This window comes from Balearica regulorum, chromosome 5, assembly GCF_011004875.1.
Source record: "Balearica regulorum gibbericeps isolate bBalReg1 chromosome 5, bBalReg1.pri, whole genome shotgun sequence".
In the NCBI taxonomy this organism is placed as follows: domain Eukaryota; kingdom Metazoa; phylum Chordata; class Aves; order Gruiformes; family Gruidae; genus Balearica; species Balearica regulorum.
In genome coordinates this window covers 62,876,978-62,892,500 of record NC_046188.1, presented here as the reverse complement: position 1 = coordinate 62,892,500, position 15,523 = coordinate 62,876,978, and the positions used below count along the sequence as shown (strand labels likewise).

The following is a 15,523-nucleotide window of genomic DNA, read 5'->3' as shown; positions in this document are numbered from 1 at the left end:
ATAAGCAATATAAATCGCTGAGTAAAAATATGCCACAGGATGTTTTCATACCAAAACAGGTTGATCCAATATTACAGATATTAAATGACACTTCAGTGATTTCTGAAGTCTAAGATTATTTGGTAGTAATACTACAAAAGGCTTTGTTAGCTGGAGTTTTAACCTGTAGCCCTCATGAGTCATGGGGGATTAGTACTGAAAATAAGAGATATTAAAATATGAATTATATAATGTCTACATCCCTACCTGGGAGTTACAGGAACTGAACATACTTCCTGTATCAGTGCCAGTTTTTAGGATGAGAAGACAGTGACAGCAGAATTTTTTTTTTTTTTTTTTTCTTTTCTGGGCCTGTTATTTGCCTTAGCGTGGAGCATCTGACAGTGGCATTTGCCGTGGCACAGCTGAAGTTTCTAGCTTGTGAAAAGCTGCAAACATAAACAAACTGGTCGTCTGTTTAGCAGCCTTGGTTTGTAAATGTGCAGAATTTTGTAAACCAGCAATACGTTTCTCTATGTAAATGGTATTTGCTTTTAAAACACAGATTAGTAATAATAGTTTGCACTTACGTAGCACTTTTTCATTTCTCTAGCACTGTTTTAAAGTGATTAAATAATATGTGTTTCTCTACACATCATAATCTTGCGAGGCAGACTCAGAAAATACCTGTAGCAAAGAACTTGTCCATGCATGAAAAGCAAAATAATAAAATAAAAAGATAAAAAGCTCCAGAAAATTAGTCTGCTTCAAAAAGCTATTAAATTGTTCCTGTCCCTGAAGCTTTACAAATGTGCTAATTGTTGTGTTCTGGTCATGTAATCTGTTTCTGCACGAAGCTAAGGCGCTTTCCTGTTGCCGAAGCCGTTGTGCCGGCTGGGGGAGGTACTGACGGGCCCCGTAACACGGGGTAATGAATCTTCCCTTTGGGCAGCGCGTGCTTCAGGTCTGAACGCCCAGAAATGCTTCACAGATGTGCTGGGCTGCCTAGCAATGGAAATTTTCTAATTCTAGCTGACCTAAAAAAGTAAATAGACTATTGAGCATAGGGCTACTCCCAATCTAAAACCACAATACCCCCCCCAGCTAGCATTTACATTTTGCCCCCCTACGCGCTCCTTCTTCATAACCAGCGACTTGCCAAACCTGTGACACTGGTCTCTCGAAACAGAGGCATTCAGGGATATATTGTACGGATGGTTTGCACTGTGTAGTGGAATGTAAAACAATACAGCTCACGCTGCCTCAGTGCTTTCTAGAGCAATAATGCATGCCTTGGAGAGATTCTGTACGTAGAAACGTTGGCCATCATCAGTAACTCATGCGCAGTCGTAAGTAATGTGTGCATTTCCATGTATAGTTACATACTGTGTTTGCGTGTGGACACACAACTTCTGCAACTGATGTATAGGAGGAAATCAGCATTGTCAATGTATACAAAATCTAGAAAAAAATGCTGAGGCAGCAATGGGGCAGCCCACAGCTGGGCTGGTCCAGAGTCTCAGAGCAGCTCCCATTTTCCCCTGTTCTACTTAGGAAGGCACGTCATTAAACTCTAAATTTTGTAGGATCTATAGAGACTAGATACTTGAAATCAAAGGGAGCTTGTAGGCAATGTGTATTTTAGCAATAGCTGGCAGAACTGTTCAATTCAGAAGTCTGTTTGCATTTCTGTTGTCTCTCTTTTTTGAGTTGGCAAATCGGGCATCGAAATGCACTTGTAACAGAGACTTGCCAGTGCGAGTTACCTGTCCTGGAGCGTAACCTTTCTGTGGAGTGTTGAAATCAATCTGGACAATTTTATCAGGAGGCAGAATACATTTTATCAGTTATTTGTGGTGTTGCACACCTCAGATAAGAAGCTGGGTTTTTAATGGGTGTATTAGTGAGTTTTCTGAAATGTGACAAAATATTTAAACTGAGACAGAAGCTTGATAGATGACAGTGAACTTTAACAGATAGCTTTGGATGCGAACTCAAGTGTTGGTGAGTTTTCCAACTTAGCTGACATTTTAGAGGGTGACAGTAACATTGCAATATGTTGGACCTCCTAGAACAGATGCTTCTGTCTCTGAACACTGTTTCTCCCTCCTCCTCACTTGTGTAGCTTTTGTTTGTACACATAGTGTCTTGAACACTTCTCAGGCTTCCCAGAAGAGAGACCCAAGTTGCAGAGCAGCGCAGGCATCGCCAGCAACTCTGGAACATTTCCAGTGAGCCATCTGTGGTTTGATAACGAAAGCCGTACTTTGTGGCATGTTGCAATGTCATTCAAAGAAAGAGGAGATATAGCGGAGGCACTGATTCAATGAGAAGCTTCAGATAGCTGTAGGACCGAATTCCTCTCCTTGACCTTTTACACCCCAAGTTAAGAATTTAGTTTAAGCTAGCCATCCAGGTTTCCTGAATAATCAGCAGAGATGGGCAAGCACTTGCAAGGATGATTCCTCTCATCCTAAGTATATAATATGGGTTAGACTGAATGGCTGGCTTGTAGACAGCTGCAATTAGGTTGAATGAATCCGTCAGGGAAGAGAATGTGACATTAACGTTAGCATCCATCCGGACTACTCTGGGAGCCCTAGAATTACTCAGACTTGCATCATGGGTCCCACACTCCTCTTGCGTAAGCTCAGGGAGGAGAAATTCAGCAAAAAGAACAGATTCACAGGAGAAATGTTAGTCTGGTTGCTTTGGACATAAATGATACCATCAGGCTTGTGAACTGCTGTTTGAATTTAGAACAGTATTTCCCTTCAGCATTTAGACAATGTATTCCAATCTCAACGACAACACGCCTAGATAATATATCTCCTCCTGCCCTCCATCTTTCCCTTTCTTCATTCCATTTTCTCTTCAACTCTTTGTCACTTCATTTCTTCCCCTAAGCCTGTTCTCTTTCACTCGCCTTTCTACGCAATATTTTTTCAGTTAGAAGGAGGAAAAAAAGCTTTGGCATAAGCACAGGATTTATATATCATGATGTTTTTCCTTCTGCCTGGATATTTTGTCTTTCACTTCTTCCTTTTTACCCACTTTGTGTATTCAAGACTGTAAACTCTTCAGGACAGAGACGGTCTTTCAATACATGCTTGATAAGAGCTGGATCAGTAAGTATTAGTATAGTATGTGATGTAAGTATTTAGTACAGTTCTGACTGTAAGATTACCGTGTATTTCTCTGAATTTTGGATCAGACAAGGAGTTGAACAGCTGTAGTCCTTGGATAGCCTATAACCATCACTGATTAATCCAGCCCCCTTTATAACATGGGGACCTTCTTTATTATGCAGAGACTACAGTTATAATGTAGAGCGGGTCTGTTACTTGTACGTGTGATTTACAGCACTCCGTGGTGCCAAACACTTGGCATTCTCAAGCGTCAGAGAAGTTAAATCCTCCTGAAATTTTTATCTTTCCCTCGTGTCCCTTCATATATAGCAAGTTGTCTTTAACACATCTTGGAGTTTTTCTTTGGAGTGAAAGAGTTTGTTCAGACAATTGTCTGTACTTTCCTTTCCTGTCACTGAAAAGTAGTGATTAATGCTGCACATACAAAAACCCACCCGTCTCTACTCACATGTTACTGGATCTTCTTCAGGCATCTGAAATCCCTAGGGATTCATTTTACACAAACACGTACACAACTGATACTTATTGGTACAAATACCTCTTAAAGATTTTCACTTTGCAACAGCCAGTGTTTAAACAAACCAAGTTTTAAAGTCAGACTCAGGAATTCAGATTTTAAGTGCTTTGCGTAGTTGTCTGGTCAGAGAACAGAAACAGCACCATGTGGCATATCCGAACGAATCAGCATAGTTTGAATTGAATTCTCCTGGAGATTACCAGATCACTTCTGTGAAGCAGATACACTGCGAAGCTGCACTGAAGAGGCATATATTCAGATTCGGCATTCTGAAACATAAAACGGCTTTTACAAAATCTGTCACAAAAGGAAGTGGGTTTATTAATGGTTCTTCATTTTGCCAGGTGTCTTTAAAGTCACTGTTTAAATAATCTCTTTGTAGTGTTGGAAACCCACAACAAAACACCACTGTCCTGCAAATGAGGTAAAAGGGAGAATTACCCTAGTTTTATTTTACATTCTGTAAGTGATGGAAAATACAAATTTTAGAATTGTGTTCAAGAATTTTAAGTATTATTAGCTATATTTAAGAAGCGATTTTCATATTAGCAATGTGTCCTTTAGCAGACAGACAGGGATATGTAGGTAGAAGTATATTTATCAGCTATTCTTAGTGGAAGCCTTCTCTCAACACCTGATGTTAACAATAATTAATTTTGACGGCTCAGATTATGATTCAACTTAAGAAAAAAAAGAAATAGGAAATACATATGGTAGATGTGCTTATTTTAACATGGGTTGATATAGTTGTGATTAGTTATAAGTCAATCACAGTTACCTGAAAAGGAGAAAATTCTAGAATTGTCTTTTTAAAAGTCAAGTCTTTTGTCTTTATAATCAGTTTAGAAAATGTATCCATTGCTGTGATTTAAAAATGGTAATGTAGCATCTGTGAATATAGCAGAACAAGAAGAAACTGAGTTCAAGTCCATTATACAGAAAAATAGTTACCAACTGGTTTGTCTCCTGGATTTGTTAAAACACTGAGAAAATTGTAAAGTGAACAGGAATGTAAGAGATTCACAGTAAATGAGTTTTAAAATAGTTTGCCTAAGACCTAAATGCATGGGAGGATATTATGGGAGGATAGTTTGACACCATTCTCTCCACAAGGTACATATTATGGATTGTGAGACACTATCACTATTTGTGAACCAAATTTCAGGACTATCATCTGATTTCTGCCTGACACAGAGTCTAGGCCAGCTGGAATGACTTTTCTAGTCCTTGCTGTGAGAGCTTATAATATCTTCAGTGGTAAAGGGCTTACTGTTTTGTCACTGAGCAGCGAACTTACATTAACTCAGAAGTATTTTTAGGTTTTGGGGCATTAATAAGAATTTTGTATCTTTTCACAGCGATATTGTCCGATTTGTATGTGAGTTGTTACAAGTTATGTCAACATAAGTGATATGTCACTCCGGCAGACTGCATATCATATAAAAGATAATTCATTTAATCGCAGTACACATATCTAGTGTCTCTCAATTGGCAAGCTTGGCAAGAGGAGAGGCCAAAACTTATAGTCACCTCCATGTCAAATATTTAAACAAACTGTTCTCTCTAGAAGAAATCTAATTCATACCTGCACATCTTTGGTTTTATATTAAGCCCAAAGGCAGTAATTTGTTTTTGCCAAGAAGACCAGTTAGTTACTGTGCTTGATGATGACCTGTTAAGAAAGGGGAGAAGTCATTGACTGGCAAGGCTAAGATGCTCCTGAAATGTGTGGCTCTTAAGGAGTTTGTAACTATTTGGCAGCCACCTCAGTTAGAAATGCAAGATGCGACCTGTGGGAACGTCAGGTGAACCTGTTCGTTCGGGACCTCCGTCACCACATAAACAGACATATTGCAATGGCCTTGAAGCTTTGGCTCAGGGCACCGCAGAAAATCGGGGCCACGTGTTGCCATTGTGTTGAAGGCAATGCAATGGCAATCCCTGGTGTGCTCAGCCACCGCTATTAAATCCTTCCTCCGCTGCCCAAATAAGAAGAGCAGAGCAGGTCCAGCGAAGGTAACGAGGGTCACCCACCAGTCCTGGTGACTGCCAGACAGATCCATACTTACGAGGCAAGTCCGCTGTCAAGCTGAGAAGTCAGAGCAGCAGATCAGGATCGTACCCAGATCAGCAAGCTCCGTGGAACCGCGGTAGCGCAGGAAGATGGCCAGGGCCCGAGCAGAGCGCAGCTCCCCAGCAAAGCGGGGAGTGCCTGGCAGGGCTTTGCCAGCTCCTTCCTGCACAGCTCTTTCTCGCCCGGCAGCCCAGTGTGGGGGTGCACGGCTGCACTGTATCACAGCTGGCCGCGAGCACTGGCGGCTAAAGCCTCCCGTTTGGGACAGTCTTCCTCACTGCAGAGAGAGAGAGACAGCTTGGTGGCTGCGGAGTCATTTGGCATCCCTCCACTGGCTCCCTCTTTTCTTAAGATGTGTGTTGCTTGTTTGCTTTTCCGAAGGCCTCCATGCCTCTGAGATCTTTTTCATTACCAAGAGCTCTATTTCCAGGCGGGTAATGGTGACAATCACTTGACAGTTCGCTAATTTTCAAGCAGATAACAGGGTTCTTCACTCTAAGAGGAGGTTTTCTAAAGCTGCATTACTAATCTCCTGCAGATTTCTCCTTAAAGCCCACCTTTTTCATGATACCTACAAAAATGCTGAAGTCTTTTCCTAGGTACTATGATAATAGAAATAATTACTAGTAATTATAAATGAGGTCATAATAGAAAGACATGAAAGGGAAAACATAATGCGAGGGGTGCATTATGGGCATGATGAGCAGAAGGGGAAACAGTAACAGGAACTTGGTCTCTGTACCACGGACTGTTCCTGTTCTCTCTTGTGTGGGCTTTATGGAATGGTGAGCGTTCTGCTTCAAAGAGAAATAAGTAGGATATAAAGCTCCCCAAGTGGGAGTCTGCATCTTTCATTTTCCCAGCATTCCTAAAATTCTTCTCCCCACCCCCCTCTTCCCCCTAAACCAAATCCCTTCGGCTTTGGTGACTTCAGTCTTCATGGAGTTGTAGCAAATGGAACTAGAAGGGATCTAGAGAGGTCATTAACCCATCTCCCTGCCCCAAGGCAGGACTGCAGCCATAGTAGACTAATAAGCTTTTTTTTTTTTTTTTGTCAAAGATACAAATAAATGAAATTGCAAAGATTTTTTTTTTTTTTTTTTAAAGTTTAATTTTGAGAAGTTTGGGCTCAGTTGTTAAAGCTGCGTGTAACTGTTAGCAGAGTTACAAGGTTAACTTCACTGGAATTACTTTGATATATATCGAATTAAGAACAAACTACCACCTCTTTTTATATGAGATTCAATGATTTTGCATCACTCATGTTATTATATATTTGTTTGCTGCAGTATTATAATAGGTACCAAAATATAATAATGATTTTGGAATAATATGAAGAATTACTTTGGGTTTAGATTTTTGCCATTATATGTATATCTGTTTATCATATTGTTGCTAAACATTTTTATACTTTTAATTGCTTAAAGCATTTTACAGAATATGTGATTTTAGTAGGCCTCGATTAATTTTATGAAATTTTGCTGTATCTGGAGTGTCTTCCACCTCAATTATTTCTATTTTAGCCAGTCTAAAAACAGTCTGTAGACGCACATTTCCTCAAATCTGAAAAGCAATTTTGTGAACTGGTTGTTGTTTATACTGTGTAATACTGGATTTCACTAGTTGCCTCCACAATCCAGTGCCAGTAGATTCCTCAAAAGAGTATGTGTAGCTGATGCGTATAGTTGCACAGTTCTTTAACTCCAGTAGCTAGCTCTTTGTGTAACCTCCCGTTGGTTACTTAGATTCAGTCATATTATTTTTACTTTATTTTCAACCCCTTTTAATAGTCAGTTAAAGCCTGCACACCATTTCTATGCATTTTGTAACTGAGATATAATCATCAGGAGAGGTTGTTAGGAAAACTATGGGTCAATCCTCTTAATACTGAAAAGAAAAATGTCTTACTTTGGAAAGTCTGTTTTTTATAATAAATGAAAAGTAAAACAATCCCCTTGATACCATAAGCTACACTGTCAAAAGCATTTGCTAGTATTTTCGTCTACTAGGGATTTTGATGGTTTAAAAAAATAAATTACACCCCAACCAAAAGTACCAGCCCACTGGAAGTTCCTAGAAGAGCCATGACTTGGATCTTCACATCCCAGTCTTGCGAGGCAGTCCACCGTCAGAAAACCATCAGTGCTGTATGTGGTCCTCGGTGCTGGGACTGGACCAACTGATTGCTCGGTGTCCCTTCTGGCCTGTCGTGTTACATATTCTTATCTTCCACTTCTATTTTTTTTCCCATTGAGAACAAATAAAGTAATTAGAAGTTTTCTCCAGGCAGAGGGAGGAGCAGAGGCAAAGTATGTAATAGGTTTTGTCTGAACTGTTTTCCTTTCGTAATGCATGCCCTAAAGCTGTGTGCTTAGCTGGGTTCAGTGTAATTGTTCCTATCACCGCAAAGCCTTCGGGACCTGCCCGAAACAGAGCAGGCGGGAAACACCAGCACTCACATCGTGCGCCTTCCCTCCCTATGCCTGGTACAGTAAGTAATAGCCTTCTTCCCCAGCCGGTTATTTCTTAATCGAGTGAATGAAGCTTGGAGTCTGATTCTGAAGATCCTAAGGTTAAACCTTTCTGACAGCCTGCATGCATGAAAATCACATGTGATCATGTAATTAAACACTGTAATAAAGCAGATACACAAGTAACTGTGCACAAAGGAAGTTTACTCCAGCATTCCCTAGTTTTTACACTGACAAACTTTACCTTTCTTTGAGACAGGCTTTAAGAAGTTATCACAAGGAGGACCATTATAGGATCCTCATCCTCGTTTCACTTGCATATTTACTTTTGCCAGACTATGACCATTTTGCCTTAAAATATTGTTGCTGTGCCAGCTTGCTGTAGGCTACAGGAAGTTTTGTGTTTATCCAGATGCCGGAATATTTTAGTTCAAATCTTCAATTATTTAAAAGAACAAGTGAAAATATGCAACTTTATGTGTAGCATTTATGCCAGGGATGTGGTGTTGTCCTGTGAAAATCCACCTGTTTGGCCCAGGCACACTTGTATTCAGCTTGACCCTTCTCCAGGGATGTACCTGCTTTTCGGACCAGGAGATGAGCCGCTGCCTGTGCCTGCACTCCGGACAGGGAACGCCGGGGCAGGAAGGGGGGACGGAAAGGAGTCCCAGCAGGAGAAGAAAGGGCAGATCAAGAATAACAGGTGGGAAGAGGAGGAGGACAAAATAGAGGGTGAGGAAGACAAGGAGCTGAGACAAGGATGGGTGGCCTGGCGCTGAGTTTGGACCTAGGCATTAGGAACGGGAGCAGGGGATGGAATATGGGTGGAAAAGTGCAAGAGAAACCCAGGACTGGCAGGAGCGGGAAACAGAAAGCTGGGGCTGGCTGGGGCAGAGGAGATAACTGGTGAAGGGGCGCTTTTCTCATGAAGACCAGTTGGAGGATGGGAGGCCCAGGCAGTGAGGACTGGGATTGCTGTGTTGAGCAAAATCAGCCTGATTCTTATCAGACTGATAAGAGAAAGAGAGATTGAAAGGGATGGAGGTCACAGCATCAAAAATAGCAGAGAAGTCTGTCCACCAGAAAACATTTTGTCCTAAACTGGGACTTTAAATGTGACTGTTTCTCTGTGGTCAGCAAATATCTGTGAAAATGTCTGATCGTTCTGTAATGCTGGTGTTCAAAAAGGATCACAGCCTATTCATGCTATCACTTACGGCCTTAGTTCAAGTGACCGCAATGTCCCTATTGCTGCCAAAAATAAAGGCCTGTTGTTTAACCTGGGGATGTCTGTATAATGCTGTGCGATGAATTTCCAGTTTGTTTGTGGTTTAAAGTGTAGGATTATTTTTTTTTTTAATGGTGCTAAAATATTTAATAGAATTAATATTTGCAGCCCCGTTTATATTTTTAAGCTGCACACAGAAAATATAAGGAACGATATTTTGAAATGCCTATTCAGGCTTTATTCAGAGGTAGCATGTGTGTGTGCTATGATTCACATCTTAATGGCAGGATAATATTCACTTGTTTTCAGAGGACCCTAGTGTTGTTTATTGTTCAGAATACGTCTGATCTGAGGCTGAATATGGCATACGCACCGAAATATGCTTCCTGGAGAACCAGCAATTTGTTGTAACGTTTGAAAATTGGGATTGCAGAAAGGGCAAGGATTGTAGGGGGGATGGTCTCATAATTAAGATGATTGAAGGATATTGTGGAAGGTATGATGTGTCTCTGCCTAGACCACTGAGCTTCTGTGTGATCATGTCACTGCAGCCCAGCATTTTTATTTCTGTACTCTTTATTTTGTGTCTCTCACTTTCCAAGTGCCTGACTTGGGGTTCTTGAAGAAATACTAAGCACTCACAGCTGCAAATGAAGTTAGCATTTGATCACGTGAAATGCTGTACAATGCTAAACATTCTGGAAAAGCAAGTCCTAAATGCCTCAGATTGTGTCTCTGAAATTCGTAGATACCTTTTGCTGTGTGTTTTGTGTGCCTCAATTCCCTGTCCCTAAAATGGAGGTAACTTTGCTGCCTTATCTCACGAGAATATTAGGAAAATAACACAGTTGGTATCTGTGAAGCATTCAAGTGCTATATACTGACATGTGCTATTGAAAAGCCATTCTGTCTTCAGAATAAGGTTTGAATAGTGTACAATAAATACGTCAGAAAAGTTCAGAGTAAACAGTGACAAGAAAACAAAATACTGAATAGCCAGTCACTAAATGAGCAGTGTGCATCCTCTTCACTGAATCTGATGGGGGGAAGAAGAGTATATGCACGTATCGTAACAAATACATCTGTGAAAGCCTAATTCAGTCCCACCATCCAATCTGAGGATCTTTAATTTTTACTTTTCCTATCTGAATCTTTGCAAATTTAGAAATCTTCTTCTATCTATTTTCTGGTCATAATACATATTAGCAAACGAACACAGCATTGACAAATAGGCTGTGTAAATATTAAAGATTTTTTTTTTCTTTTGACCACACTTTAAGTCCAAGCCAGTGTGGCAGGCTTTACAGTTGTTTCACATCTGTGGTATTAGTTAGTCCCTGCGTAAGATGAATTTGCTGAGTCCCGGTTCTGTTTGCTCTTCATCACCTTGCTCGGAATCCATTTGGCAGACTGGGCACAAGGGTCGGTAATTGCAAGAGGACGACAGCGGTACTACATTTCCCCTGGAGGAAGCTGCCTCTCCCGCTCCCCGGTGAGCGCAGAGATGCTAACAGCGAGTGGGAGGAGGTGGGATTATTTCACTTGTCTCTCCACCTCCCACATAGCAGATACCCTGTACCCTGCTAGCAGAGCACTGCACACTCTTTTGGAAAGAAAAGGTGGCTGACAGATCCGCTGAGCGCTCCCCTGCACTTCCCGACTTTTCCTCATCCTTCGTTTTCCAGTGGTTACAGCCCCCCTCTACGATCCAAGTCATATGTTGGCTCTTTCCTAGCAAACGTTTTTCCTCAGCAGACAAACAAGATAGGCACGCGCCCTGGTTCCTGTTGTGTTGATGTAGAAATGAGGCGGTGTGGACCGCAGTTCACATCCACAGCCGTGCTTAACCTTCTTAGGAATAAGGGATGAACTGGAAGTGGAGGATACCGTACCACAGCTCTGATTTCAATACGGTGAGGTGTAAGAGCCCCACAGTTACTAAAAGGTATATACAGGGCGTAGGTTTTGATACATAAATTGTGCTTCATAGGCAATGTGCTACAAAGAAACCCACGCATTTCTCCTACTTCAACACCGAGGTGAGTCGTCTCACCCTGGGCACAGGCTTTCCTACTCCACATGCGTTACTTTCTGTGTTTCCTTCCCTCGGAGAAGACAGCAACCCAGCCCTCGTTCTTCTCCCTGTGCTGCCACAAGCAGGAGTGGCCGGCGGTAGGGAAGCACTGTGGAGCACCTCTCCAGTTATGCCTGACTACACCAGCTCCAAGCCAGCAATGAACTGAACAGTCAGCCCACTGTACATATAGATATTCCTTAGGCGTTGTTATTGAATTCTTAGCCGCATGAAGAAAGGATCCTACAAAAGTTGCAAAAGTATCGAATAAAGGGCAGCTGTGTTTATGTGTTGTGATACAAACAAAAACATAGCAAAATCAGAGAATGAGGACAGTCCACGCAGCCTCCTAAGATGGCTTTGCAGCCATTACTGTCATCCTGTTCCCTTCAGAAGCGTATGCATTTGAAAAGAAGAGCCACACAGTTTAGCGTTTGCCTACTAAATCTTTCAAGAAATATGCTCCTTCCATGATACCAGTTTCATAAATTATTGCACTGTGTGTAAGATGCTCAGCTGTCTCCTCTGACCGGCTTTCAGTACCTGTGTCCAAAAGCGAGCCAGTAATTTACCAAGTAAAGCCTCAGTTTTACATTAATTTTCACCTTACTTTACAAAAGCTAAATGGTAATTTCATGCCTTTTGTATATCTCCCATGTAAAAGAATCCTCAGAGGGAAAATTGAAATATTTTTGTCATAGTTGAAAAATAAGGTGTATTATGCAAGGACTGTGTGCTTGTGGACAAACATGGAGCCTGTGTCTCAGTTTCCTCATCTGTAAAATGGATGTAATGTTCCTACACCTCACAAGGGACGGCAAGGTTTGATTAGCATATATGATTGCCTTACACAAGTGCAACTGCTATCACTGCTTGGTTTTATTATAAAACGATGGTAGAATATGAAGAAGAAACACTTTAGCAGGATAACGCTGCAGCCAGGGTGAGCCCTCTCCATCTTTTGACCATCACGTCATTTATTTTCAGACTCTGCCATAAAGTACGCGTGTTTGCAATAAAATTATGCTTATATCGTTGTGCCGTAGCAATCAAAGGGTTTGATGGGGGGGTTGACATACAGGCAAAACACTTGTTTGTAAGGAAAAATGCCAATAGATATAATTAAATACCTTGAGCAAATTTGGATTTTGTTTAGAAAATTTTCATGAGGAAAAAATCTATTCCAATTTAGAGAATCCAATATATTGAAAACATACAAAACTGTTTCCAGGTCAGCCTAAAAGAGTGTCTGGGAAGTGTTTTATTTGTGCGAGTAAACATCGATCGGTCAGGAAAAAGACTGCATGTTGCAATATGCTATGGAAAATAAATTCTACTGCAATTACTTATTTTTTTTTCCTCCCTGGTTTTTCCTCTCTCGCTTTCTTCCCTCTCTCTCCCCGCCTCTCTCCCTCTCCCTCCTGAAAATCTCCTGCCACAGCGACTGCATTTGCCTCCAGACTTGTCAGACACAGTGAGCCGCGCAAGCAAACAGGATCTGGCAGAATCCGCCAAACTGCTGAGCTCAGGATGTGGTGCTATGGCCATCGGCAAGAAGCACCTGGACTTCTAGTGATTTCTACTTAGCAGTTTCACTCAGATTTATATGACACTCTAATTATGAGTGTTAATGACTTATATAAATATTTTTCTTAATGATTTGACCCAGCAGTCTTTAAAAATACATGTTATCGTATGGTGCCTCTTTTTTTTTTTCTCCTGTGGGTTTTTTTATTTCGGGGGGGGGGGGGTGGGGTGTCTGATTTTGGGTTGTTTTTTTTTTCTGGTTTCTTTGTACTAATTTCAGGCTTGTTTGGATTTTGCTTTTTGTTAAAGCTTCTGTTATGTTGGGTCCTGCCATTGTTCTGCTCGACTGGAAACCTACAGTATTTTGTTCCTTTCCTTAAAATACGAAAATTACTCTTATCCTTTCATTTCTAGATTTTTTTTACAATAAAAATAAAGGGATATTTTTCCCATTGGAATTTTTATATACCTACATTTAATATTTTGTATGAAGAATAAGTTAAGTTGGACAGTTTATGGAAATAAAGGAATAAAACTAAACAATTCATTGTTACGTGTTATTCTGAAAGCAAACTATGCAGTTATTGTTTTAAAAACATTAATTTTTTGTAATTGAAATACCGTTCTTAAATTTCAAGAAATATTTACATTAGGTTATTGAATATGTAATAATAAATATAAAATGTATAAGATCGTTTTTATTCTAATGTGCCAGTAATTAAGAATGGTTGTTTTTTGAATCAGAATCTATTATAGATAATTACTTTGCCTTATGGCTTACTACATGCATTAAAATGCACTTGAATGGAATTTACTAACCATAGAGAAAAGAATTGATTTCCTTATGTAGTTCAAAACAGTAATCCTAGACAATTGAAGTCAGCACTATGAAATTATGTCAACAGACATAATTCAAGATTGAAATTCAAACCGACAGCTACATTAATGCTAGAAAACCAGAAGAGTGCATTTGAGCTCGGGGAAGGGTATCGCAGCGTGCTGGTCTAAACCAGGGCAGAATATACAAGTCATTCAGGCTTCCATACCCTCAGATAGACAATTTGTGAACTTCTAACTGGTTTGTACGTATCTGTGTGTATATCTCATCAAACAAAAGAACGGTAAAGCAAAGCTGACCTGTAAATTAAAGTGGTTTGCCTGCTTTCTTCTGAGGCTGACTTCCATTTTGAAAGGTAATATCATCTTCTCCGCAGAACTTCCGAGCCAGCCAGCTGTAAGATTGCATTACAGTTTCAAAATTTAGTCTTTGTGATAGTGTATTACATGGCTGGAGTGAAAGTGACTCTTCAAAGAACGTGTTAATGGGATGCAGTAATGGTAACGTATTTTGATGGGTTTGGAAGGAACCAAGAGTTGGTTAAGTGGTTTGCTTTTTTTTTTTTTTCTTTCTGCAATCCAGGTTCTACTTTATTTTTTTCTTGACAACGCTGTGTAAAACAAAGACATAGCTTTTAAAACTGTCTAACTAATATGATGAATGTCAATCACTTAAAAAACTCCACTGTAGCATAAACACATACTGTATACAGCTTTTATTCTGAATTAGAATAATTGAATCAATGACAGTGATTTGCCAGGATGTCAAATCTATCCATCATATCCTGTCACTACCAGTTTATTTTTTGTGATCAAAATCAAAAAGACTACTATTTTGTCATCAGCTATTTCATTAGTAGTAACAATCAGGTTTTCTCTTCTATATTTTTTAGATATGCCTGTTATATTTTTTATTTCTAAAGACACAAATCCTTTTTAAATCTTTTCAAAATAAAGTTTCAGAACTGAACTGTCAGTTTAATAAAGCAAAAAGACATCTACTTTCCTATGCCAATATATTTAAAATATTATTATTGATGTCTCAAACACTTTTTCTCTTTTTTGTATTATGTGTAACATTGAATGGAAGTTCTCATTAGATACTTAATTGTGCCTTTTGAAAGCATGAAATAATTTAAATACTTAGGATAAAGTGATTTTTAACAAAGGTGAAGTTTTACAGAGTACGTCTTTTTAATGTAAATAACACAAAACACAGGGTTTTGTGAAATATACAGGCACAAGACATATAAATTGCTGCCAACACACTTAAATAGGTCATTGACTTAACATACAGGGGAGAAAATATCATGAAATTCACAGTCGATTTCTAGTTAATGTACTAACTGAAAATTGTTAATAGTAGCGTGTGTATTCCACATATGTATATGTGTATATGTGTCCTATGCATTTATAAGACTTCAGTTTCAAAAACTTCAGTAGGTTAATATTAAAGCTGACAAATATTTTGATAATAAAGGGAACTCCTTCTGCAAATCTGGACTTTTTTTTTTTTTTCTGAGTGACTAAACGTGCTTTGTAAAATAAGTGTTAGAGTATACAGACACACAGCGTAAGGCAAAAACATGGAGCAAAATTTCTTTTCTTTTCTTCCAAAATGTCATATCAGTTACAACAACATATGACAGTGACTTGGCTTATCCAGT

The 15,523-nt window shown here is 39.7% G+C and overlaps 1 protein-coding gene across 2 annotated transcripts in view; it reads left to right on the top strand.

Moving 5' to 3' along the window:
• Positions 1-13,559, top strand: part of ELP4 (elongator acetyltransferase complex subunit 4) — a 150,451-nt gene extending 136,892 nt beyond the window's left edge. For both annotated transcript variants that reach the window (XM_075755285.1, XM_075755287.1), the window contains exon 10: positions 12,934-13,559. In XM_075755285.1, the coding sequence (XP_075611400.1) occupies positions 12,934-13,065 (132 nt within the window). In that variant the 3' untranslated portion in view covers positions 13,066-13,559. The remainder of the gene's footprint in view (positions 1-12,933) is intronic.
• Positions 13,560-15,523: the final 1,964 nt, after the last annotated feature.